At 40.7% G+C, this 27,391-nt stretch overlaps 1 protein-coding gene across 4 annotated transcripts in view; it reads left to right on the forward strand.

The window, feature by feature from the left end:
- Nucleotides 1–7,336, forward strand: part of LOC132822260 (RNA-binding protein 5-like) — a 39,915-nt gene extending 32,579 nt beyond the window's left edge. For 3 of the 4 annotated variants that reach the window (XM_060835399.1, XM_060835401.1, XM_060835400.1), the window contains exons 18-25: nucleotides 65–229; nucleotides 1,288–1,437; nucleotides 1,548–1,631; nucleotides 5,009–5,203; nucleotides 5,310–5,384; nucleotides 5,470–5,567; nucleotides 6,195–6,324; nucleotides 6,847–7,336. In XM_060835399.1, the coding sequence (XP_060691382.1) occupies nucleotides 65–229; nucleotides 1,288–1,437; nucleotides 1,548–1,631; nucleotides 5,009–5,203; nucleotides 5,310–5,384; nucleotides 5,470–5,567; nucleotides 6,195–6,324; nucleotides 6,847–6,972 (1,023 nt within the window). In that variant the 3' untranslated portion in view covers nucleotides 6,973–7,336. The remainder of the gene's footprint in view (nucleotides 1–64; nucleotides 230–1,287; nucleotides 1,438–1,547; nucleotides 1,632–5,008; nucleotides 5,204–5,309; nucleotides 5,385–5,469; nucleotides 5,568–6,194; nucleotides 6,325–6,846) is intronic. The other variant, XM_060835402.1, reaches the window with a different exon arrangement.
- Nucleotides 7,337–27,391: the final 20,055 nt, after the last annotated feature.

A 27,391-nucleotide genomic window follows, 5' to 3' on the forward strand; every position in this document is an offset into this window, starting at 1 on the left:
AGCAGCAGCAAATGCTGGTAGATTAGAGTTAGACTGACTTTTTTTTCCCCCTCATTTGTTTCAGTATTACTACAATACACAAACTCAACAGTATTTATATTGGGATGGAGTAAAGCAGAAGTACCTGCCTGCATCAGAATATACTGCACAGCAAAATGCGGCTGGCAGTGCAGCTAACAAAGATAGTAAAGAGAAAAAAGAGAAACCAAAAAGCAAAACAGCACAGCAGGTAATTAAAAAACTGTACAGTGGTATTGATATTGTATAATAATTTTAAAGTCTCTTTAATCTACCTTTTTTTAATGTGTTCTTCAAAGAAACTTAAGAAATAGGAGTAGTAGGCCATTCTGCTCTTCAAGCTTGTTCTGCTATTCTATGTGACCATGTCTGATCGTCCAACTCAGTACCTGGTTCCTGCTTTCTCCCATTCAGTTTAGTGTATCTAGCCTTAACCTTGTGTAACTCCTTGAAAACATTCAATGTTTTGGTCTCAACCCCATTCTGTAGCAGAGAATTCCACAGGTTCACCTGAATGAAGAAGTGTTTCCTCATCCTAATCCTAGATGACCTACCCTGTATCCTTAGACTGTGACACCTGGTTATGGACTCCCTATCTTTCCATCAGCACTTATCCTGTCCAGTCCTATTAGAATGTTAGGTCTCTGGGATTTCACTCCAGGTGTGTTTCTTTGCTCAGTAGTAAATCTATGGAATTCTTTACCACAGAGGGCTGTTGAAGCTGGGATATTAATTATCTTCAAGGCTGTGAAAATTTTTCAGTCAGTAATAGAACCAAGAGTTATGGAAAAAAGCATGAAAGTAGGCTTGAGGGTTACCACATCAGCCATGATCTCATTGAATGGCTGAGTTGACTGGATGGGCTGAAAGGCCAAGTTCTCAATTTGTACGGCCTTTTGTCATCTTATTTGCTTTTGGTATCATTTCAGACCAAGACTTGGCCAGTTTTTTTTTATATAAACTTAACAGTGATCTGCCTTGGGCTTGATCACTTTTCTCTCAAAATTAACCAATTCTTTTAACTTTGGTATGGTGAGTATATAAAATAGAGTATCAATATTTTTCTTTTGCTCTTGCATTATCTTTTACTGAGTTGAAGAATTTGTGTTGATTTTGCAGGTACAAAAATAATTGGTATCCCATTTGCCTATTGCTCAGCACTAATTGTTGGTTAACTCTGAATCAATTTGCATGCTGTATGATTATGCATGTTTCAGGTCCATATGCACTTTGAGGAAAAGAGTTACTAATTCAGTAATGCTTTCTTAGATTGCCAAAGATATGGAGCGATGGGCTAAGAGTTTGAACAAACAGAAAGAAAACTTCAAAACCAGCTTCCAACCCATTGGAGGGCTTAAAGAGGATGAGCGGAAGGAGTCTGCAGCAGCAGATGCTGGCTTTGCATTGTTTGAGAAAAAGGTATGTTTTTTTTAAACTCTTTTTTTAAAGTGTGTGCTTGTTAAGTGGGAGATTTTGCAGAAGTATATGTCAGTTTCGATAACCAAGTGTTTTGTTGTCGTTTTTTTTAGCAGGGCATTTCAACAGAGCGATCACCAACTGTTGAAGTCTTAAGGAGGTCTTCAGCACCAGATGAGGACGACTATATGCTTAAGGTTAGACTGTACACTACAAACTTATGCATAATGGAGACCAACTGCTGTAACTGATCTCTTTTGTTTTTGCAGCATCTGTTCTCAAGTTTGCAGCAAAAATAAGAGTATGCCTAAATATTTTATGTTGAAAATTAGGGGAATCTGGTTATTGAGGGCAAGAAAACATTCTTCAAGTAGGACAACAGTTTCAGTATGAGTGTGTGACAGTTTTGATTATTTTGACGTTTTCTGAGGGGTTAGCATTTTCATTGGAATACAGGATTATTCTGAAATCTCTTAAGCCGAATGTGTTTTTGTCTTGTCTTGTAAAGCATTCAAGAACATACAGTTTACTGTAGCGAAGTTAAATTAGCTGTTGGTTATTGGATTCCAACAGTGTTTGAAGTCTTTTGATTTGATCTCTCCGTATCACATGTACTAAGATATACTGAAAAGTATTGTTTTGTGTACTACCTCGACACAAGTGTCATACATAAGTACATCAGGGTAATAAAACAGAATGTAGAATATAGTGTTGCAGCTACAGAGAAGGTGCTGAGAAAGATCAATTCTAATATGAGGTCCATTTGTAAGTCTACTAACAATTGGGATGCAGCTGTTCTTGAATATAGTGATACATGTTTTCAAACTTCTGCATCTTCTGCCCAATAGAAGAGGGTGGAAGAGAGTAGAACCGGAGTTTGAAGGATCTTTGGCTGCTTTCCCAAGGCTGCAGGAATGTATAGACAGAGCTTTTCTGATGGACTGAGCTATGTTCACAACTCTAATTTCTTGCAGTCTTGGGCAGAGCAGTTGCTGTACCAAACTGTGATGCATCCAGATGGGCCACTAAAAGCATCCTATCTATAAAAATGGGTAAGAGTCATTGTGGATGTGCTGACTTAATTTCACCTTCTGAGGAAGTAGAGACATTGGTGTGCTTTCTTAGATTGCAACATTTGACGTGGATGGACCTGGACAGATTGGTGATATTTACTCCTTGGAACTTAAAGCTTTCAACCACCTCCACCTCAGCACTGTTGATATAGACATGAGCATGTCCTCTATTCCTCTTCCTGAAATCAATGACTATCTCCTTAATTTTGCTGACATTGAAGGAGATGTTGTTGTCTTTACACTATGCTGCATAGTATACAGCACGGAAACAGACCCTTCGGTCCAACTCGTCCATAACGACCAGATATCCCAACCCAATCTAGTCCCACCTTCCAGCACCCAGCCTATATCCCTCCAAACCCTTCCTATTCGTATACCCATCCAGATACCTTTTAAATGTTGCTGTTGTACCAGTCTCCATCACTTCCTGTGGCAGCCCATTCCACACACGCACCACCCTCTGTGTGAAAATGTTGTTCCATAGGTCTCTCTCATATCTTTCCCTTCTCACCCTAAACCCATGCCATCTAGTTCTGGACTAGAAGGAAAAGACCTTGTCAGTTTACCCTATCCATGCCCCTCATGATTTTATAAACCTCTATATAAGGTCACCCTTCGGCCTTCAACACTCCAGGGAAAACAGCCCCAGCCTATTTAACCTCTCCCTGTAGCTCAAATCCTCCAACCCTGGCAACATAATTGCAAATCTTTCCTGAACCCTTTCAAGTTTCAAGACATCTCTCTGATAGGAAGGAGACCATAATCGCACGCAATATTCCAACAGTGGCCTTACCAATATCCTGTATGCCTGCAACATGACCTCCCAACTCTTATACTCAATTCTCTGACCAATAAAGAAAAGCATACCAAACACCACCTTCACTATCCTATCTAACTGCGATTCCACTTTCAAGGAGCTATGAACCTGCACACCTAGGCCTTTGTTCAGCAACACTCTCTAGGACATTAACATTAGGTGTATACGTCCTGCTAAGATTTGCTTTCCAGAAATCCAGCACCTTGCATTTATCTGGACTAAACTCCATCTGCTGCTCCTCAGCCCATTGGCTCATCTGATCAAGATCCTGTAGTGATGTGAGGTAGCCTTTTTTGCTGTCCATAACACCTCCAATTTTGGTGTCATCTGCAAGCTTACTAACTATACCTCTTATGTTCGCATCCAAATCATTTATGTAAATGACAAAAAGTAGAGGACCCAGTACCGATCCTTGTGGCACTCCACTGGTCTCAGGCCTCCAATCCGAAAAGCAGTCCTCCTCCATCACCCTCTGTCTCCTACCTTTTGAGCTAGTTCTGTATGCAAAAGGCTAGTTCTCCCTGTATTCCATGAGATCTATCTTTACTAGCCAGTCTCTCATGGGGAATCTTGTTGAATGCCTTATTGAAGTCCATATAGATCATGTCCATTGCCCTGACCTCATCAATCCTCTTTGTTATTTCTTCAAAAAAAGCTCAAGTTTGTGAGACATGATATACCACCAAGCCATGTTGACTATACCTAATCAGTCCTTGCCTTTCCAAATACATGTGCATCCTGTCCCTCAGGATTCTCTCCAACAACTTGCCCACCACTGATGTCAAGTTCACTAGCCTGTAAGTTCCCTCACTCATCCTTGCCTCCTTTCTTGAATAGTGGCAGTGTGGGTTCCACTGATCCATTTTGTCAAAGGTTCTGAAAGGGTTCACATGGAGCTCCCCTTAGGCTGATGATGGCATCCAAGTTTGGAGTGGAGAAAAGGGAGAATTTCAAAGGATTTCATACGGTTCAGATCTAGAGTCATAACTCATCTCACCGGCGTGATCATAGTGCTATCGTCTTCATGTAACAGCTACCTGACTGAAATCATACTAAGATCTACACTATGGGAAGATATGGGCTTCTTCCTGTTAAGATTCGCTATTAATTTATCACTGGAAAGCAAATAGCCCTTTTGGCCCAGTCTCGAGGAAATGGCAATGGTGGCAGGATCTGAGTCTGGACTTGTAAAAAGGAGTAAGATGTTCCAGAACTGATTTGCAGTCTGCTTTTGAATGGTGTGGATGAAGCTGCAGAAGCAAATGAACTTGATTATTTTAATGCATCCTGAATTTAACTGGAAGGTTTATTTTGCACCTTTGTCGGTGTTGACATTCCAGTCGTTAACGATGTCTGGTATGATACAGTTGAAAGTTATTTGAATAGGAGATAGTTAGGTCTGCAGATGCTGGAGAGGTCAAGAGTAGTTAGTGTGGCAGTAGAAAAAGCACAGCAGGTCAGGTGGCATCCGAGGAGCAGGAGAGTCGCAGGACCAAAGTTAATTGAATGCTCATTGTTCATTTATTGCAAGATATCTCCATGCTAGTAAAAACAAAAGCATGTTAAATTGAATTGAATCGAATCATTTGAGCACTTGCCTATAAAATACCATTTTAATAAAACCAGATTTTAAAGCATCTTTTCTCAGTGTCTTGAGCAAGCTATTGCTTCTGCTTTAATTCAGAGAAAAACAAGCCCACAACAAGGTCTTGTGGCAGCTTACAGTGGAGAAAGTGATACTGAAGAAGAACAGGAAAAAGCAGAGGATGGAGAGGAGAAGCTGACAGATTGGAAGAAAATGGCCTGCCTTTTGTGTAGAAGACAATTTCCTAGTAAAGAAACACTCATCAGACATCAGCAACTCTCTGAACTGCACAAGGTATCCTAGATCTTTCAAAGACAAACTGGGTGCATGAGATACTTCAAAAGCATAATCTAAAATAGTGTTATTTATTTATTTATTTGCTTATTTCTCACCAACAAAGCAAAATCTGGAAATTCACAGAAGAGCAAAAATGACAGATACAGAACTTGAAGCTCTAGAGAAGACAGAACGAGAGGTATGTTTTCCACAATGAGAAGTACAAATTTGTCGAATTCTCTTGATAGTAATTTACTGCTGCTACATGTTAACTTTTTCAATAGATGAAATACAGAGACCGAGCAGCAGAGAGGAGAGAAAAATATGGAATCCCAGAACCTCCAGAGCCCAAGAGGAAAAAGTTCTTTGCACCACAAGTTGTGTAAGAAATCTTTGCCCCTTTTTATATATTATGCCATTTTGTTTCTTTTCCAAGTCACTTTATATTGTATATAATCTCCTGAAGAGTAGCATGTTGGTTACTTGTAATTCTTGCCAGAAAATGATATACTTTTCCCTTCCCATAACACATTCTCCCTCCCATAACGTTGGGTAGGTATCTGCTAGCTTCCCCCTTTGCTCTTGTCTCTGTAGTTGAGAGAATCCAGATACCATCTCTGGTTATCTTTCTTTTTTCTCATTATAATAAAAGGCTTTGTTGGACCATCTTTATTGCACTCTTGAGGTCATTATGGTTTTACAGATGTGGAAGTTAATGCCATGGGAATCAAATCTGTTTTTTCATTCCTGCCGTTGTCGTATTTGATGTCGATGCATCAGTGTGCAACACAACTGTACTGCAGCATTTTTTCTTTTTTGAATTCTTCCTTCATTGTGACTAGTCAGTACTGCTTCCCACAGTTGAATGGTATCTCTAAATTCCAACTTCCCTTATGCCATATTAAAATACGGTATTGATATTTTAGTATCTTAATAAATAGCAGTATTAACATTCAAATTAAATTGAGTTTTCTTTCCCTTCAACTACATCCATTTTGTTTTTTGGCAGTGATTTTGAGCAGCCAACTAAAGATGGCATTGGTAGCGATAATATTGGAAGCCGAATGTTACAAGCCATGGGTTGGAAAGAAGGTTCAGGACTTGGTAGAAACCAACAAGGCATAACTGCTCCAATTGAGGTATGTCATTGGATATCCTCAGTGGGAATTTGAACTTTATTAGAACATAGACCTACGGCACAGGAGGCACATGAGTCCTCTATTTAATCGTCACTATTCATTTTGTCAAATGTTCTGTGGGAGCAGCAGGATGGTCTGTAGAAATCCTAATCATTCAAAATGGCACTTGAGATGGTACAGTATCCTGGATTCCAAAACAAATGCACAATGACGTTGGTAGAATGTAGGTTTGCAGATAATTTTGTGACTAGCTGCTGATTTTGAATGTCTGTGGAGAAATAGTGAAGACAAGCGAGTCATTTATGTTTTGCAAGACTATTTCACAATTTGTGCCTTCTCACAGGTCTATAGAAAACTGTTCTTTGATAGAGACTGGTTGACGACAGGGAAAACACAAGTGACAATTTTTCTTTAAAATTCTTAAACTAGTTAATTTTTGGGGGGAATCTGCACAAAATGCAAAGTTACATTCATTTTGAACTGCACACTGCTAAAAGAAAGACCTTGATCCTTTTTTAACAGGCACAATTAAGAATGAAAGGAGCTGGACTTGGAACACGTGGGAGCTCTTACGGTGTCAACACGGCAGATACCTATAAAGATGCTGTTCGAAAAGCCATGTTTGCCAGATTCTCAGAAATGGAATAATGTTCCTTGTGTTGTAAATATTGTAAATAATGTTACTATGATTGTTTTGTTGTGCCAGTGTTTGTGCATCAATTGTTTTTCACTTTTCCTGCTTTGGTTAAATTTGTAAGTTTAACAATAACAACCACATTTTAACTCTCTTTAAATTATGATCTTGTAAAACTGGAGGGTTACAGTGGGTATGTGATACAAGCAAAAGATTTGTGTGAAATTTGCTATAAAACTAGCAACCTGTACATTCTGTATTATAGTCAACACCCTTTTGTACAGATTCTGGGAAGGAGTTGCAAACCGGATTATTTCAAAGCATTGTTCTTTTCTTTCCTTTATTCCCTCAATAAACAAACTCCTTGGTGCTAATAAATTTAGATTATTTGAACGTTCTCGTAAATAAGAGCAATAGAAAATCGTAGGAGGTTGATGTCTTGTCTCAGAAGTCATTTGATTAACTTCGTTAACCTGGTAAACCTACCCAAATAAGTTGCTGACCTAAAGGGTAACAGGGCAACCTTTTAAACTACAGCAAACCTGAACACTAAAAGTTTTGAACTGGATTAACTGAAGTGGAGCACAAGATAAAAGACTGAATGATTACTTCCAAGTATTAGAAAGATATGACCAATCTCAACTAAGAGTCATAGAGATGTACAGCATGGAAACAGACCGTTCAATCCAACTTGCTCATGCCAACCAGGTATCCTAACCTAAGCTAGTCCCATTTGCCAGCACTTGGCCCATATCCCTCTTAAACCCTTCCTATTTACATACCTATCCAGTTGCCATTTGAAAAAGTTGCCCCTTATGTTTGTTTTGTAGCTTCCCCTCTCACCCTAAACCTATGCCCTCTAGCTCTGGATTACCCCCCCCCCCGCCCTTACAGAAAAGACCTGGTCTATTTACCCTATCCATGCCCCACAGGATTTTATAAACCTCTATAATGGTCCAGGGACAATATAATACTCTGATGCTCCAGGGACAATAGCCCCAGCCTATTCAACCTCTTCCCTATAGCTCAAATTGTCCAACCCTGGCAACATCCTTAAAAATCTTTTCTGAACCCTTTCCAATTTCACAACATTTCTCTGATAGGAAGGAGGCCAGAATTGCATGCAATATTCTGGCAATGGCCTAACCAATGTCCAATACAGCTGCAACATGACCTCCCAACTCCTGTACTCAATGCTGTGACCAAAAAAGGAAAGCATTCCAAATGCCACTTTTACTATCCTATCTACCTGTGACTCTAATTTCAAGGGCCTATGAACATGTACTCCAAGGTCTTTGTTCAGCAACACTCTAGGACCTTACCATTAAGTGTATAAATCTGCTCTGATTTGCTTGTGCAAAATGCAATACCTTGCGTTTATCTAAATTGAGGTAATTTTTTCCCTATATTATATATTAGGTATTTTTATTGGAAATTTTTTTCATGTTTATTAAAGTAATATAAACAAGTATATGTATCAAAAAGAAATAACCAAACACAAAATAAAATTCAACTAGCTACTAATCTATCCTACAAACAACCAAAATACAAAATAAGATAGTATGCATTAATAGTGGGGGGAAAAAAGGGATAATTAAGTACTTAAAATGAATTAACATCAAGTCATAAAACCCATATATATATACACGTGATTCCTCCTGGGACCCCCCCCCCCCCCCCCCCCCCCCCCCCAGATCAGGCAGAGCCACTACCACAGCCAGGCAAATGCCCTTAACACAATGGTTGAAATATCTGTGTTGATATAGTTTAGAAAGGGCTGCCATATTTTATAGAATAATTCAGTTTGTTTTTGGTGCACCATATTTGTGAGGAAGTCAAGGGGGATGTGTTCCATGATTAACCTGTGCCATTCTGAAAGTCCTGGAGGGCCCTCAGCTACGCAATTCACGAAGATATTTTTCCTTGCAAAGAAAGAAAGGATAGAAAATTGTTTCCTCCCGTGGACATCCAGGAAGGGCAAATTTGAAAAGCCCAGAAGAGACACTGGATCCAATTTAATTTCTGTTCCCAAGTTTTCTGAAAGAGCATTCGCTACCCTGTCCCAGTACCTATGGATCTTGTGACATGTCCATAAGCAGTGCGTCAGAGTGCCCACTTCTGTTTTGCATTTAGGATAGATTGGGGATGTTCCTACCCTAAATTTTGCGAGTTGTTTAGGTGCTATATGAACCCTATGGAGTATCTTTAATTCAACATTTTGGGTTCTATTACAAATAGAGATCTTTCTGGCATTTTCCCAGATAACTTCCCACATTTCTAGAGGGATTTCTCACCCAAATTACTGGTTCCATGTTTTAAGCAGTCATTCCATGTCTTTTGATACCTCGTTATATAAAGAGTACTGACCGAAGGTGGACCCATTGGCCATAGCACTCTTCTCTCCCTATCCAATTTGTAAGGACTGTCTAATAATGTGGTCTTCTGTGCATAATCTCGTTTTTGGAAATACTGAGAAAGGTTTCTATTAGGACGTCCAAACTTCTGGTGCAATTGTTCAAAAGACATCATAACCTCCCCCATCGAGCAGGTCCCCTAAGCAAGAGATAGCTTTGGGCCTCCAGGTTTTAAATGTAGCATCTGTCAGCCCTGACTGAAAACCCGATGCTCCCATTATAGGAGTATAAGGAGAGGTTTTTTGTAAGTTACTCTTATCTTGCCGCATTATCCTCCAGGCTTTAATTGTATCTAATACAATACGGTTTTTGCAATAGTCCATAATAGCTCTTATCTAAAAATAAAAGATTGATGAGGGGATGCTTTGCTTGGAATGTCTATACAAATTGGGTCTCTTGTGACCCACAATCAATCAGCTACATAGCATAATAAAAACTCAACTGATATCTCCTAAAGTCTGGAAAATCCAGTCCTCCCCTTGCTTGTGGAAGCTGCAGCTTTTCTAATTTGATAAGGGGCCGTCTATGATTCCAAATAAAGGAACCAAGCCTGCCGTGTAGTTTAGGCAATGCTAGTCTTGGCAACATCAGAGGGAGCATTCTCGTAGGATATAGGAGACTAGGCAGAATATTCATTTCAACTAGAGCTACTCTGCCTAACCAGGATATTGGGAGATCTCCCCAGCATTGAAGGTCCTGCCTTATTTTCTCTAATAGGTGCACAAAATTGGCTTTATACAGCTGACCAAATACTGGGGTGATAAAAATACCTAAGTATAGAAAATCCTCCAGTGACCACCAAAAGGGAAAGCAAGATCTGTCCGATAAATTGGATATACTGGCAAGCCCACCCAACGGCATGGCCTCCGATTTTGTAAAATTGGTTTTATAACCTGAGAACATACTAAATAGATTGATTACTCGAATTAAGCGGGGCACAGGTATCAAAGGATTACTTAAGAAAAGGAGGACATCATCTGCATAAAGAGTAATTTTATGTTTACCCGAACCAACCCTCGGAGCTGCTAAGTTAGAGTCGGTTCATACAGTTTCCACTAGTGGTTCAATTATTAGCATGAATAATAACGGTGAGAGAGGACACCCCTGACAACAGCCCGTACCCATACTGAAGCTATCTGAACCTAAACCATTGGTAATCACGGCTGCTTTGGGGTCATTGTATAATATTGCGACCTGTTTAGAAAATACCTCTCCGACACCGAACCTTTCCAGTGTGTAAAAAAGATATGATCATTCTATCTGATCAAATGCCTTCTCTGCATCCAGAGAGATAACCAGCCCCAGTATTCTTCCCTGTTGACAGACGTGTATTATATTTAAGACCCTTCTAATATTGTTAGTTGATGTACAGCCCTTGATAAACCCAGTCTGGTCCTCTTTTATGATATATGGTAAGACCCTCTCCAACTTAATGCTAACATTTTAGAAAGGATTTTGAAATCCACATTTAGCAAGGATATTGGTCTGTATGATAAGCAATCTTCTAGGGCCTTTCCTTTTTTAAGAATGAGAGAAATATTTGTTTCTCTCAACGAAGGCGGGAGGCAGCCCTGACTATGTGATTAATTATAATGCTTATTAGTGGACCAGCCAATTCCCCTAAAAATTCTTTATAAAATTCAACCTGGAATCCATCTGGTCCAGGTGCTTTGCCACTCTGAAGCTGTCTAATTGCGTCGAGTACTTCCTGGATTGCCAGGGGAGCATTCAGGATCGACACCTGCTCCAAGGTTAAATCCAGAAGGCCAAGTTTTTAAAGAAGGACTCCATCTTCTTAGTTCTATCCTCAAAGTCCAGCGATTTATACAGTTCAAAATAGAGCTTCTAAAGGCTGTATTGATCCTTTTATGATCACAATCAGAGTACCAGCACTTTCCCTAATAGATGTGATAGCCTTTTTTTTCCCTAGCAAGATATGCTAGGTATCTGCCAGCTTGTCGCCATATTCATATAGCCTTTGCTTTGCAAATAATATTTCCTTCTTTGCTGTTTGGGTAAGTGCGGTATTCAAGGCTGACCTAGGGGCTGTGATCCTCTGTAGCTTAGTAATAGAGGGCCTATCAACATATGCTGTCTCAGCTGCCTTCAAGCGAGTCTCGAGCAGGTGCTGTTGTTCTCCCTTTTGTCTTTTCTGGGTAGCAGAACATGAGATGATCAAACCTCACCCATAAGCCTTAACGGTCTCCCACATCGTAGACGGGTTGCTGGCCATACCTAAATTAATTGCCAAAAAGGTTTTGAATTCCTGAGAAAAATATTTTATAAATTTGCTATCGTTCATTAAGAAAGAGTCCATACTCCAATGTCGGGGCCCTGTCCCATCATCCCTAGTCTTAACTTCCATATATGCTGCAGCATAATCAGAAATTGCTATATTATCTATTTTGCAGGACAATATGGAATTCAAAAGGGTCAAGGGAGCAAAAAACATGTCAATTCTAGTATGACACTTGTGTGGGTTAGAGTAGAAAGTAAAGTCTCTGCCCTGGGAGTGAAGGCACCTCCACACATCTACTAGCCCTAGCTCCTTATTCAGATCCGCCAATTGTCTAGATCTAAGAGATATGCCCATAGTACTCTTGGGTATCCTATGTCTCTCTGAGTCCATAATACAATTAAAATCTCCTCCTAGAATTGTATGGCGGGCCCCAAAAGCCATTAACTTGGAGAATGCTTCTGTTACAAATTTGAAGGAGTGTGCCGGGAGGCAATAAAGATACAAAATCCCATACTCCTCTCCATTTATTCGGCTTTAATCAGTATATACCGTCCAGATTCATCTTTTATCTGGCTCAAGTGTTTGAAAGGAAGATTCTTACAAATGAGAATAACTACTCCTCTACCTTTTGAACTAAAACCCACCCTGTTGTAATTTTAAGCGCTCTTTGTCAAGTAGATGTGTCTCCTGTAAGAGAGCTATATCAACCTTTTCTTTTTTGAGGTTTGATAATATCTTCTTCCTTTTGATTGGTTGATACTTGAAACACGGGTGCAAGATGGCTTCTTCAAAGAGAAACATATTCAAACTATGTTATTCCATGAAGATTATTTTCTTGTTTGGTTACTGAGGCACAAGCGATTTTAAAGAAATGCGCAACCCTGTGGATGAAGATACAGCTAGGACCTAGATTGGAAAGCTTTTATATCGTGCATTTGTCGTATTTAAATAATTGGACCTCAATAATCACTTAGAAATTCTGAATAGGCTAAGGTTACAGTTTTAACAAAGCAGCTTGAAGTTTCAAAATAACTCTTAACAGACTTGTGGATGGAGAAGTGGAAGCAAAAGGGTTAGAATAATTTAACAAGTAATCTGGAAGAATGGGTTTAGGTGGAAAATGTGACCTCGCCCCATTTGATTGGATTAAAATTGCCTTTAGGATTTCCTGTTGTACTGTCTTTCAGATGGGAAGAAAGGAATTCTAGGTAATCCAAAATGGAGGACAAGAAAAGTTTCTGCTTTTTTGAGGTATTTTCAGTGTTGGAGCTGATTTCCTTGAATTCTAGAAGCATTTGTCTCTGTTTTATAAGCAGTTGCAGTATTTTGGAACTTTACTATGGGAGAGAGGGGATTGTGAGAGAAAAAAAATCAAAACAATGGCACTTTACAAAGGAGGAAGACCGATAAAGGTAGTGACCACATGGGAAGTATAGCAAATGGAGAAATAAATTTCAACTGCCGTCCGATCCAAAAGTGAATTTGCACAGCTGACCTGTTTGATTTCAAATATCTATGGACATTGGAGATGTCTCAGAAAAATTTAACAAACTCTTGAAATTCATAGCTGACCTTGGAGAAACCTGTAAGACTGCTATCTTCTGGATCTGTAGAGTCATAGAGATGTATAGCATGGAAATTGACCCTTCGGTCCAACCCATCCATGCCAACCAGATATCCCAACCCAATCTAGTCCCACCTGCCAGCACCCGGCCCATATCCCTCCAAACCCTTCCTATTCATATTATTAAGGAGCAAAGATGGCTTTTAGTAGAGTGATGTGTTCTTCCTGTCAGATGTAGGAGATTAGGGAGAGTTTCCACATTACTGATTATGTCTGCAGGGAGTGTGTTTGGTTGCGAATTCTATTGGGTAGCATGGATTATTTGGAGCAGCAGTTAGAGGCAATGAGCAATTTATGGGCGCTAGGGAGTTTGATGGATGGCACTTGCAGGAAGGGAGATAAAAGAAAGATACATTCAGGTAGATGGGTTCCCTCCAGGAAAGGTAGGAGAGGGAGGTAGGTTGAGCAAGAGTCTCCTATGCCCATCACAAACAAATATGCTGTTCTGGGAAAATGTAGGCGATAATGGTCTCTTGGGAATGTAGCACTGACAGCCAGGTTTCTGATACCAAAACTGGTTCTGATGTAATGAGGGGTACATCAGGTTCCAAGTGATCATTTGTGATAGGCAACTTCAGTCAGAGGCACAGACAGATACTTCTGCAGCTAAGACTGAGACATCAGACTGGTGTGTTGCCTCCCTGGTGCTAGGATGAAAGTTATCTCAGAGAGAGTGCAAAATGTTCTCAATGGGGAGAGAGACTAGCAGGAGGTTGTTGTAGACTGGAAGAGAAAAGGTTGAGATTGTGAGGAGAGAATACAGGAAGTTAAGCAGGAATTTTGAAAGGAGATCCTTGAAGGTAGTAATATCTAGATTATTCCTGATGCCATGAGCTAGTGAGAGTTGGAATAGGAGGATAGAGCAGATGAATGTGTGGCTGTGGAGCTGGTGCAGGGGTGAAGGATTCATGTTTTTGGCTCATTGGAGTTTCTTCTAGGTAGGAACAAAGCAGAGAACGAGATTGGACTAATAAATTAAACTGCATTTCTTTCAATGCAAGAGACCTAACAGGTAAGACAGATGACCTCATGGCATAGTTGGGAACAGCGCCTGAGACCCGGGTTCAATTCCCGACTCAGGCGACTGACTGTGTGGAGTTTGCACGTTCTCCCCGTGTCTGCGTGGGTTTCCTCCGGGTGCTCCGGTTTCCTCCCACAATCCAAAGATGTGCGGGTCACGTGAATTGGCCATGCTAAATTGCCCGTAGTGTTAGGTAGGGGTAAATGTAGGGGTATGGGTGGGTGGCGCTTCGGCGGGTCGGTGTGGACTTATTGGGCCGAAGGGCCTGTTTCCACACTGTAAGTCTAATCTAGATGTGCCCTGTATAAGAAGGACAAATTGCACCTGAACTGGAAGGGGCCTAATGTACTGGTTACGGAAATTTGCTAGAGCTGCTGGGGAGAATTTAAACTAGTAAAGGGGGTGATGGGCTACCCAGAGAAATAGTGAGGAAAGAGATCAGTCTGAGACTAGTACAGTTTGGAAAAGGAGCAAGTCAAACAGTCAGGGTAGGTAGGAACAAAGCAGAAAACGAGATCGGACTAATAAATTAAACTGCATTTCTTTCAATGCAAGAGACCTAACAGGTAAGACAGATGAACTCATGGCATAGTTGGGAACATGAGTTTGGGATTTCATAGCAATTACAGATGGACAGAACTGGCAGCTTAATGTTCCAGGCTATTGATGCTATAGGAAAGATAGAAAGGGGAGCAAGAGGCGAGGAGGAGGGACATTTTTGATTAGGTTTATCCATACTTAGGGTGGATATTCATGGGCATATGTCCCTGGAAGTTATTGGAACTGAGAAATATGAAAAGGGTGATCACCTTGATGGATTATACTATAGACCCAACAATAGTCAGTGGGAATTTGAGAAACAAATTTGTAAGGAGATCTCAGTTATCTGTAAGAATAATAGGGGATGGTTAATGGTAGGGGATTTTAACTTTCAAACATAGACTGGGACTGCCATCATGTTAAGGGCTTAGACGTAGAGAGATTTTAAGTGTGTAGAAGAACATTTTCTGATTCAGTATGTGGATGTACCTACTAGAGATGCCACAAAACTTGACCTACTCTTGGGAAGTAAGGCAGGGCTGGTGACTAAGGTATCAGTGGGGAGCACTTTGGGGCCAGTGACCATAAGTGATGGAAGAGGTTAGGCTAGATCTAAAAGTTAAAGTTCTAAATTGGAGGAAGGCCAATTTTGATGGTATTAGGCAAGAACTTTCAAAAGCTGATTGGGGGTGGATGTTCACTGATAAAGGGGTGGCTGGGGGGGATCCAAGATGGCTGCGACCCAGCAAGTCTGAGTCTATAGTGCTCTTCCCAAGACTTGGGAAAAGTGGGTCACCCACCCCCACCACACTCACCAAATCATTCATAATAGCTGTTAACTTTAAATAGTTGCTTAGTATTATATTTAAATAGTCTAATATTTAGTAAAAATGACCAAAGGGAAGGGATCCCGCAGCTCTCAACAAGCAGGACCCCCTCCTCCACTCTCTCCCTCTTCAGCTGCAGCAGAGGCGTCCACAGCCGCCCCGGGGGACTTACCGACGGTAACAAGCCTTGTAGAGATGATTACCAAGCTGGACGCGAAGATTGATGCCTTCATCGAGGAGTCCCGACATTGCTGGGAATCACTCTCGGCCGAGCTGCAGAAGCACGGCCGAGACATCCAGGAACTGGAGCGCCAAGTCGGAGGGGCGGAGTTAAAGGCCGCGACCTCGGAGACGGCAGCTCAATCAGCCGCGGATCAGGTCCGGACTCTCAAGCAGCGAGTCCGGACCTTAGAAAATCATATTAACGACCTCGATAATCGAGGTCGTCGAAAAAATATTCGGTTGCTGGGCCTTCCCGAACGGGAAGAGGAAGGCCAGCTCACAGCATTCCTGGAGCAGTGGCTGCCACAGCTTTTAAATCTGCATGCTGGATCAGGCCAGGTAAGGGTGGAATGGGCCTACCGGGTCGCAATACGGGGGCCCGGCTCAAACCAGCGCCCACGCCCGGTCCTGTTCCAGCTGCAGAGCTATAGGGAGAGGCAGATGCTCCTAGAAGCCTCAAGAAATCTCAGAAAAGACCCCCAAGCCATGATCTATAAAGGATCCAAGATCATGCTATTTCAGGATTTTTCCCCAGCTCTGGTCCGAAAGAGGAAGGCATTCGATGAGGTGAAGAAGCGTTTAAGGGACTTAAATACTCAGTACTCCTTACGCTATCCAGCGAGGCTACGTTTTAACCACGAAGGATCCATATATAACTTCAGTTCACCAGAGAAGGCTAAGGAATTCTTGGACTCTCTTAAATAAACTGTAAGAGATAGTGGATGCTGGTTTGCCTTTCCCCCCACTTTGGTCTATATTCCCCCCCCTTTTTTTTCTTCTCTCCTTTTTTTTAACCTCAGTGTTTAATATTATCATGGGGGGCGGGGAGAGGGATTTGATTTTCTCCCCCCCGCTTGGTTTGTTTTCTTTTATCACTTTATGTATACGTGTGGGTATGTATGTATGTATATATACGTTGGGGCGATTGGTTAATGTTGGTGGGGGGAGGTGGTTACATTATTCTTTTTTACCTCTGTCTTTAGGAGCGGGGTTGTTTTTCCCCTGTTATTTTGTATTATTATATCTAATTATTACTTGTTGAGATTGTAATTTTATAGTTATATATTTATATACGGTATTAACATTCTCAAATATATCCAGGTGTTGGTGTGGGTGGGGGTAGGGTGCTCATTGTTAACTCTAGCTTTGTATTATATTTGAATTCTCCTCATTTTATTGAGGAGCATCTGGGTCAAGGGTGGGACATTGGTTGAGAGAGGATAAGATGGACTTTTGGAGAGGAAGTAACGCTCCCTGGGAACAAGGGGGAAAATCTCCATTTAGGTACTTTTTATATTTTTTTATTTAGAAATAGTTTTTTATTATATTGTTGTGAGTGTAATAGAGAGCCTTTATTTTTGTAAATTTTATATGCTCCATGCTCGGGATGTTCCAGATAGGGTTTCCCCTCCCAGGGGGTCTCGGATCTGCCCAGATGATTATGGTTGATCAGTCGATTAAGTGGTGCACCTGGAATGTCAAGGGGGAGTAATTCGCCAGTCAAAAGGAAGAAAATATTATCAAATCTTAAGAAGGAAAGAGTTGATATAGCTCTCCTACAAGAGACACACCTGTCGGATAAAGAACATTTAAAATTACGGCAGGGTGGATTTGATCAGGCCTCTTTCTCTTCTTTTAGCTCAAAAAGTAGGGGAGTTGTTATTCTTGTTCGGAAGAATTTCCCTTTCAAAATTCTAAATCAGATAAAAGATTAATTTGGACGATATATTTTGATTAAAGCCCTCGTAAATGGAGAGGAATGCGGGATTCTAAATTTGTACTGCCCCCCGGCACACCCCTCTAAATTTATAACGGAAGCTTTTTCAAAACTGATGGCCTTTGGTGCCCGTCATACAATTATAGGGGGAGACTTTAATTGTATTATGGATCCGGAAATAGATAGGATCCCCAAGAGTGCTGCCGGAGTATCTCCCAGATCTAGACAATTGGCGGATCTGAATAAAGAATTAGGATTGGTAGATGTATGGAGATGTCTTCATCCACAGGGTAGAGATTTTTCTTTCTACTCTAATCCACATAAATGTCATACAAGAATTGATATGTTTTTTGCCCCATTGATTTTTTAAAATTCTATATTATCCTGTAAAATAGGTACTTTAGCGATTTCCGACCACGCCACTGTATATATGGAAACTAAGGCAAGGAACAATGGGACATCCGCTCGGCATTGGCGTATGGACCCCTTCCTGATAAAAGATAGTAAATTTGTAAAGTACTTCTCCCAAGAATTTAAAACTTTTTTAGAAATTAATTCAGGTACGGTCAGCAACCCATCAATGATGTGGGAGACCATCAAAGCTTATGCACGAGGTTTGATCATCTCCTACTCAGCGACCCAGAAGAAACTGAAGGGAGAGCAACAGCGTCTGCTCGAAGCTCGCTTAAAAGCAGCTGAAACAGCATACGCTGATAGACCTTCTATTATAAAATTGCAAAGGATTACGGCTCTTAGGACAGCTCTAAACACTACGCTTACTCAAACGGCTAAGAGGGAAATATTATTTGCAAAACAAAGGTTATATGAATATGGCGACAAACGGGGTAGATACTTAGCATTTCTTGCAAAGAAAAAGAAGGCCCCTCAGACTATTACGACTATCAAGGAAAGTACAGGTACCTTGACTCATGATCATGAAAAGATTAATGCGATCTTTAGAGAATTTTATTCTGAGTTATATAAATTGCAGGATTGTGAAGATAGGACTAGGAGGATGCAGTCATTTTTAAAAAATTTGACCTTTCCGGGCTTGACTCCGGAACAGGTGTCGGTCCTAAATGCTCCTCTAACAGTCCAAGAAATACTTGATGCAATTAGGCAACTTCAGAGCGGTAAGGCACCGGGTCCAGATGGTGTTCAAGCTGAATTCTATAAAGAATTTACAGAAATATTGGCTGATCCACTTATGGACATGTATAACTTTGCATATAGTCAGGTCTGTCTCCCGCCTTCGCTGAAAGAGGCAAATATCTCTCTTATCCTCAAAAAAGGAAAAGATCCAGAAGACTGTACATCATACAGACCAATATCCTTGCTAAATGTAGATTTTAAAATCCTCTCTAAAATGTTAGCACTGAGACTAGAAAGGATACTGCCATATATTATAAAGGAGGATCAGATGGGATTTATTAAAGGCCGTAGATCATCCAATAATATTAGAAGGGTCTTGAATATGATCCAAGCCTGCCATCAGGGAAAGGTACCAGGAGTAGTAATTTCATTAGACGCGGAAAAGGCATTCGATAGGATTGAATGGTCATATTTGTTTTACACATTGGAAAGGTTTGGCGTTGGACAGGTGTTTACCAAATGGGTCTCAACATTGTATAGTGATCCCAAAGCAGTTGTTATTACCAATGGATTAAGATCGGATAGCTTCAGTGTGGGTAGGGGCTGCCGTCAAGGATGTCCTCTCTCGCCATTGTTATTTACGCTAATAATTGAACCACTAGCAGAAGCTATACGGACTGATCCTAATATAACGGCCCCGAGGATTGGTACAGGTAAACACAAAATTACCCTTTATGCAGATGATGTTCTTTTATTCCTCAATAATCCTCTGATGTCAGTACCTCGTCTAACTCAAGTTATTAATACATTTAGTGCATTCTCAGGCTATAAAATTAATTTTTCAAAATCGGAGGCTATGCCAATGGGTGGCCTGGTTATGACACCCCACTTAGTGGATGGATCCCTCTTTCCCTTTCGTTGGTCCCTGGAGGGCTTCATATATTTAGGTATTTTTATTACTCCAGTATTTGGTCAGTTGTATAGGGCTAATTTTGTGCAATTACTGGAAAGGATAAGGCAGGACCTCCAGCGATGGGGAGACCTTCCAATATCCTGCTTGGGTAGAATAGCACTAATTAAAATGAATGTTCTGCCCCGTCTCTTATATCCTATGAGAATGCTCCTGGTGATGCTGCCAAGGATAGCCCTACGTAAATTATATGGCTGGCTGGGTTCCTTTATTTGGAATCATAGACGGCCCCTTATTAAGCTGAAGAAGCTACAGCTGCCACAGGCAAGGGGAGGACTGGATTTCCCAGACTTTAGAAAATATCAGTTAAGTTCCCTATTAAGTTACATAGCTGACTGGGTCTTGTCTGATCCACAATCAATCTGGCTGGACATTGAGGCCTCCCAAGTAAAATACCCACTTACTAACCTCTTATTTTCAGACAAGAGGAAAATCATTACAGATCACTGTAAAAACCCCATAATACTAAACACAATTAAAGCCTGGAATATAATGCAGCAAAATGAGGGTAATTTACATAAAACATCCCCCCATGCACCGATAGTAGGGGCATGGGGATTCCAACCGGGGTTTACAGATGCCACTTTTAAACTCTGGAGATCCAGGGGTATCTCATGTTTAGGGGACCTATTTAAAGATGGGGTCCTGATGTCCTTTAAACAGCTACGTCAGAAATTCGGGTTACCCAATGGAGACCTCTTTCGATACTTCCAAATTCGAGATTATATACAGAAGAAGACTACGTTAATAGATAGTCTTTATAAATCAGATAGACAATGTAATGTCCTATGACCAGTAGGGGTATCCTCCGTTAGTACTATTTATTATTTACTACATGATGAAGTGTCTGGAGATATGGACAATCTGCTTAAAACATGGGATCAGGATTTGGGATTAGAAATCTCTATAGAAACGTGGAATGATATTTGGGAAAATGCTAGAAGAATTACTATCTGTAACAGAACCCAGGCTATCCAGCTGAAGATACTTCATAGTGCCCATATAGCACCGGCTCGATTGGCAAAATTTAAGGCAGGAGCATCTCCAATGTGTCCCAAATGCAAAATAGAGGTGGGCACTCTGGTACATTGCCTATGGACTTGTCATAAGATCCGTAGATATTGGACTAAAGTAGCAAGTATCCTGACAGACATTTTAGGAACGGAAATTAGAGTGGACCCTGTATCTCTCCTTTTGGGCTTTTCGAACTTTTCCTCCCTGGATACGCACGGGAAGAGACTATTTTCTATTCTCTCTTTCTGTGCAAGGAAAAATATTTTGATGAACTGGGTGGCTGAGCGCCCCCCTGGATTTTCAAATTGGCACAGATTAATTATGGAATATATTCCCCTTGACTTCCTTACAAATATGGTGCACCGAAAGACTGAATTATTTTATAAAATATGGCAGCCCTTTTTGAATTACATAAATGCAGATTTTTCAGCCATCCTAACAAGGGCCTTTATTTAGTGAGGACTACAAACCTGGCTGCTCCGGGGCCCCTTGGGAGAGGAATCCCGCACGAATATGGGTTTTATTACATTTGATGTTAATACATTCCGAGCATGTAAGAGACTTAAGTATACACTCTGGTTAGTTATAGGTTAGATTAGTAGAATGTTGAGTTTTGGTTTTTTTAAATTTTATTTTGGTTTTTATTTTTTTTTCTTTCCTTTGTTAAATTTTGACTATAGTATATTTGATTTAATTGTACATCAATGTTTGTATTTGAGAGTTTTGTTTATTTTTATAAACTTGCAAAAATGTTAAATTTCTAATAAAAATATCTATATAAAAAAAAAGGGGTGGCTGGAACATGGGAAACCTTCAAGAGTCCATAGATAGTATGTTCCTGTTAGGGTGAAAAGCAAGGCTTGTAGATGTAGGGAATGCTGGATGACTAAAGAAATTGAGGTTTTGGTCAAGAAAAAGAAGGAAGCAAGTGTCAGGTATAGACAGCAGAGATAGAGTCAGTCCTTACAAGTATATAAAGGCAGTAGGAATATAGTTAAGAGCAAAATCAGGAGGGCAAAAAGGGGACATGCGATGGCTTTGGCAAATAGGGTTAAGGAGAATCCAAAGGGATTCTACAAATACATTAAGGACAAAAGAGTAACTAGAGAGAGAATAGTGTCCCCTAGAGATCAGCAAGGCGGCCTTTGTGTGGATCCGCAGGAGAGGGAGAGTTACTAAATAAGTATATTGCATCAGTGTTTACTGTGGAGAAGGTTATGGAAGATATAGTATGTGCGGAAATAAATAGTGATATCTTGAAAAAATGTCCGTATTACAGAAGAGCATGTGTTGGACATCTTAAAACACCATATAAGTGGATAAATCCCTGGGACCCAATTAAGTATTCCTGATCAGAACACTAGGAAGCTAGGGAAGTGATTGCTGGGCCCTTTGCTGAGATATTTGTATCATTGATAGCCACAAGTGAGGTGCTGGAAGACTGGCGATTGGTTAACCTGATGCCAGTACAGAAGAAAAGTGGTAAGAAAAAGCCAGGGAACTATAGACTGGTGAGCCTGACACCAGTGGTGGGCAGTTTGTTGGAAGGAATCCTGAGGGACAGAACTTGAAAGTACTTGGAAAGGTGGAGACTGATTAGGGACGGTCAACAAGGCTTTGTGCATTGGAAATCGTGTCTTATGAACTTGTTTTGAGTATTTTGAAGAAATTAAGAAGATGATTGATGAGGGCAGAGCGGTGGATGTGATCTATATGGACTTCAGTAAGACATTCAACAAGGTTCCTCATGGTAGACTGGTTAACAAGGTTAGATCACATAGAACACAGAGAGAACTAGCCATTTGAATATGAACTGGTTTGAAGGTAAGAGTCAGAGGGTGGTGGTGGTTGAAGGTTGCTTTTCAGACTGGGGTCCTGTGACCAGTAGTGTGCCAAAAGGATTGGTGTTGGGTCTATTGCTTTTTGTCATTTATATAAATGATTTGGATGTGAACATAGGACAAATGGTTAGTAAGTTTACAACTAACTCCAAAATTAGAGGTATAGTGGACAGTGAAGAAGGTTACCTCAAAGTACAATGGGATCTTGATCAGATGGGCTAATGGACCAAGGAGTGGCAGATGGAGTTTAATTTAGATAAATGTAAAGTACAAATCAGGGCAGGATATATACACTTAATGGTAAGGTCCTGGGAGGGTTGCTGAACAAAGAGACCTTGGAGTGCAGGTTCATAGTTTCTTGAAAGTGAGTCTGAGGTAGACAAGGTCGTGAAGAAGGCATTTAGTATGCTTTGTTGAAGAGTATGGTGCTGGAAAAGCACAACCGGTCAGGCAGCATCCAAGAAACAGGAGAGTGAACATTTTAAGCATAAGCTCTTCATCAGGAATGAAGGGGTGGCTCAAGAGGACTGAGAAATAAATGGAAGCGGGGATCACCGGGCCAGGGAGCAGGTAGCTGGGAATGTGAAATTAGGTAAAGGTGGGGATGAAGTTGATAGGTTGGAGAGGAGGGTGGATTGGATAAATGGGAAAGAAGATAGACATGTAGGACAATTCAAGAGGGCAGAAACGAGTTGGAAGGTTGGATCTGGGATAAGGTGGGGCTAAGGGGACATAAAAACTATCAATTAGGCTGGCTTTTTTTTTGCACAGCTTCAAATAAGCAAAACAGAAAAGAAAAGCCAGAAAACAAACAAACAAACTCAATAAACTATAAAGAAAAAACAAAGAACTTCAAAATAACCTCTTCCTCCTCAATGTGAGGACACCAACAAAAACCAGTCTCCTCTTCTCCTCTCTTTAAAGAGCAGAATCCTTTCACTGCTTGACACTGATCCAGCTCCCTCAGAGGCAGCTCTCAGAGTGTACGGGATGTTTAACACTCCTGTTTCTTTTTGAGACACAGTGAAAGACACAAGGTGTACAAATCTTTCTTCAATTTCCACCACTCAGAAGAAAAGAAACACCAAGTGGCCTAAGCTGGCTGTTATCCTACATGAATGATTGGGCTTGTGGGGATCCTCTTTCAATATGGTTTGATATTGAAACCTCTCAGGCAAAGTGTCCCCTTACTACCTTGCTGTTTTTGGACAAAATGAGGGCAGTTAAGGAATAGTGCCATAACCCAAATGTTATCAATACTGTTAAAGCATGGAAGGCATTTCGGCAGAGGGAAGGCAATATTGGCAAAACATCTTTTTTTGCACCTATAGTGGATATACTGGGTTTTCAACCGCGGATGGTGGATTCAGGATTCAAACATTGGGAAGCTAGGGGTGTGTCTTGCATGGGTGATTTATTTGAGGGAGACACAATGATGTCCTTTGATCAGTTAGCATGGAAATACGAACTATCTAACAGGGACTTTTTCATTTTTTTCAAGTTAGGGATTTTATTCAAAAGAAAAGGCTACATTTATGACTGATCCCTACAAATCTGACATAGAGTGAAGAGAGCTCAGTGCTAAGAGTACACTTTCTGTCTGCACTTCATATCATCAATTGGGGGGCGGCCCCTCAGATGAGTTCGATCGACTCTGCAGGGTGTGAGAGAGAGAGCTAGGTGTTGAGGTCTCCTCGGAGGCAAGGGCAGATATTTGGGAAAATGCAAGAAAGATATAAATTTGCAATAGGACCCATGCTTTATAGTTGAAGATTCTCCACAGGGTCCACTTATCTCCAGAACATTTGTCCAAATTTAAACCAGGGGTAACTTCAATATGTCCCAGGTGCAAGGTTGGTGCGGGCACTCTTACCCATTGTCTCTAGTCCTATGGCAGGCTTCAAACACACTGGAATGCTGTGGCGAGTGCAGTGGAGGGGATTTGGGTGTAGGGGTAGAGAAGGACCCGATTTCTCTTCTTTTTGGCCTGCCCAGTGTGTTCCCTGCATATGCGCATAAGAAAAAAACTTTTCAACATGCTCATTTTCTGTGCAAGAAAGAATACCTTGTTAGGTTGGGTATCTAAAAATCCCCCTGGGCCTGTCGGGTTGGTGGAAGATTGACACAGAGTATAACCCCTTGGATTTTCTCACAAGTATGGCGCACCACAAAACTGAGAATTTCTGTAAGACATGGCAGCCCTTTTTGGAATACCCGGACACAGAATTGTCTGCCGCACTAATAAGGGCTTTTATATAACTGTAACGATTGTACCTTTACCAGTCCAATATCCAGAGAGTGAAGAGCTGTAAACATATGAATAGATGAAAATTAGTGCTCTCGATATTCGAGAGTTAGTGTTTTATTTGGCTGAACTATATTATTATTATTTATTAGTTTGTAGTTGGTTATTATTTATTTAGTTAAGTAGTTGGGGTTTTTCTTATATATATATGTATTTTTTTATACAAATTTATACATTTGTACATGAGGGCAGTTTGGGTTTTTTTTAAACTTTTTTTGGTGTTCATTGTATTGTTTTGAATTGTACTGTTTTATATTCTGTTGTAATATTTTAAAAAATCTATTTTTCAATAAAAATATATTTTTTTAAAGTTTCAAATTGATTATCACAATTTAGTCACAATTTTCTGTTTTTGTATTTGTTTAAAATTTCTAGTATTAATGTATTGCTTTTGACCTTACAAATGAAAGTTGGTAATTGATATGTTTGGAAGCTGATTTGAAACACATTGATACACCATTTCCTACATTAACAGTAACTACTGGATTTTTAATGCCATTTATCAAGCTGGTGTCATGAAAGATGTTACGTGCTTGCAACCTTCTGCTGCTTTTAAATCACCTGGTTTTATCACTTGGCCAGGCTTGTGTACCTGATGGTAGTTGATCAGAGATTGACATAAGCAGATGATCTGACTGCTCGGCCAGGAATCTGTGCAATGCTGACCTTAAAATAGCAATAACTTTTAAGAGAAAGAAAACTCTTTTTAGTGATCAAAATGAACAAATCTATGTAATGGATTGTAGAGATGACAAGAAAATTGGGTTATAATGCAAGATACATGACGGGGAAAGCAATTGGATGGGTGTATTAAATCCATGGTAGAATAGCATCTGTCAAATGATTTAAATCCTTTTGCAATGTCGCTGATGAATCAATATTGTATTTCATGCATTAAATTTACCATTAGTCCCATCCATTTTGTAAAATAAGGTCTTCCTACAATTCTGAGTTTATGCCACTATTACATAGAGTACATAGATTCCCTACAGTGTGGAAACAGGCCATTCGGCCCATCAAGTCCTCACCAATCGTCTGAAGAGTAATCCACACAGACCCTACCCTACATTTCCCCTAACTAACCCAACTCGCCTGCACATCCCCGAACACTATGGGCAATTTAGCATGGTAAATTCACTTAACTTGGACATCTTTAGACTGTGGGAGGAAACCGGAGCACCCAGAGGAAACCCATGCAGACACGGGGAGAATGTGCAAACCCCACACAGACAGTCACCCAAGACTGGAATCGAACTCAGGTCCCTGGTGGTGTGAGACTTCTCTGATTATAATGATGTTAATGACACATTTTTCAGTTGCAAGCTGGTGTGTAGCATAGGAGAATTCGCTTAGGACTTGTGCATTAGTAGTTTTCCTAACTTTGAGCTAGGAGGCCTTCTTTCAAGTCCCACCTGTCCCAGAGTGTGTCATATCTTTGAATGGTTTGATTAGAGGGGAAAAACTACTAGCATGGATGCGTTCAAGACCCACTTGTTCCAAAGGTGTGCAGTAACATATTTGAACAGGTTGATTTGACAATATCTAGCACAGGGGAGTTGGGTTCTTGTGGCGCAATCATAGTGAGCCTCCATTGAGCCATGAGATCTGAGTTCAAGTCCTACCTGCTCCAGTGGTGCATCAAGACATATCTGGATAAGTTGATTAAAAATATCTGGCATAAGGGAATTGCTGGGATCAAAAATAGGATCTTCAACCCAAGAAATTGTGCAACAACAGCATTGCTTCTGGGAACATACAATAGGCAGTCTCTGGGTTGCAAACAGATTCCATTCCTGAGTCTGTTCACATGTCAGTTTGTACACAAATTGGAACACAGTGCAGAGCAATACAAAACACCCATTTGTTCCGACATGGAATGTTTGTAAGTTGAATATTTTAAAAGACATCACTGTAAGGGACCGTGCTCCCTCTTCGGCAAGAATATCCTTTCTTAGGCAGAGAAACCATTGGATGTGTATAACTACATTAGATTAGATTACTTACAGTGTGGAAACAGGCCCTTCGGTCCAAGTCCACACTGACCCGCCAAAGTGCAACCCACCCATACCCCTGCATCTACCCCTTACCTAACACTACGGGCAATTTAGCATGGCCAATTCACCTGACCTGCATATCTTTGGACTGTGGGAGGAAACCCACGCAGACACGGGGAGAACGTGCAAACTCCACACAGTCAGTCGCCTGAGTCAGGAATTGAACTCGGGTCTCAGGCGCTGTGAGGCAGCAGTGCTAACCACTGTGCCACCGTGCCGCCCAAGTTCAGGGTCTGTTGGCTGGACATCTGGCTTGCAATGCAGAATGATGCCAACCATATGGGTTCAATTCCAGCTGCAGCTGAGGTTATCTTAAAAGACTCTCTTTCTTAACCCCTTTCCCTGAGGCATGGTGACCCTCAGGCTAAATCACCATAATTCTGTATTGAGAGAGCAGTCCTTAGACCTAGTAAGACTGGTGATTTACCTTTGTTTTTCAAAACCACATTAAGACATATTTCCTTCCAAACTCAACTCCTCTTCAAAAGGAAGGCCAATATATCATAAGCCTTGCTAACTGCTTGCTGCAGTTGTCCTTTCAGTATCTGGTGTA

Source organism: Hemiscyllium ocellatum, chromosome 14 (assembly GCF_020745735.1).
Source record: "Hemiscyllium ocellatum isolate sHemOce1 chromosome 14, sHemOce1.pat.X.cur, whole genome shotgun sequence".
Lineage (NCBI taxonomy): Eukaryota > Metazoa > Chordata > Chondrichthyes > Orectolobiformes > Hemiscylliidae > Hemiscyllium > Hemiscyllium ocellatum.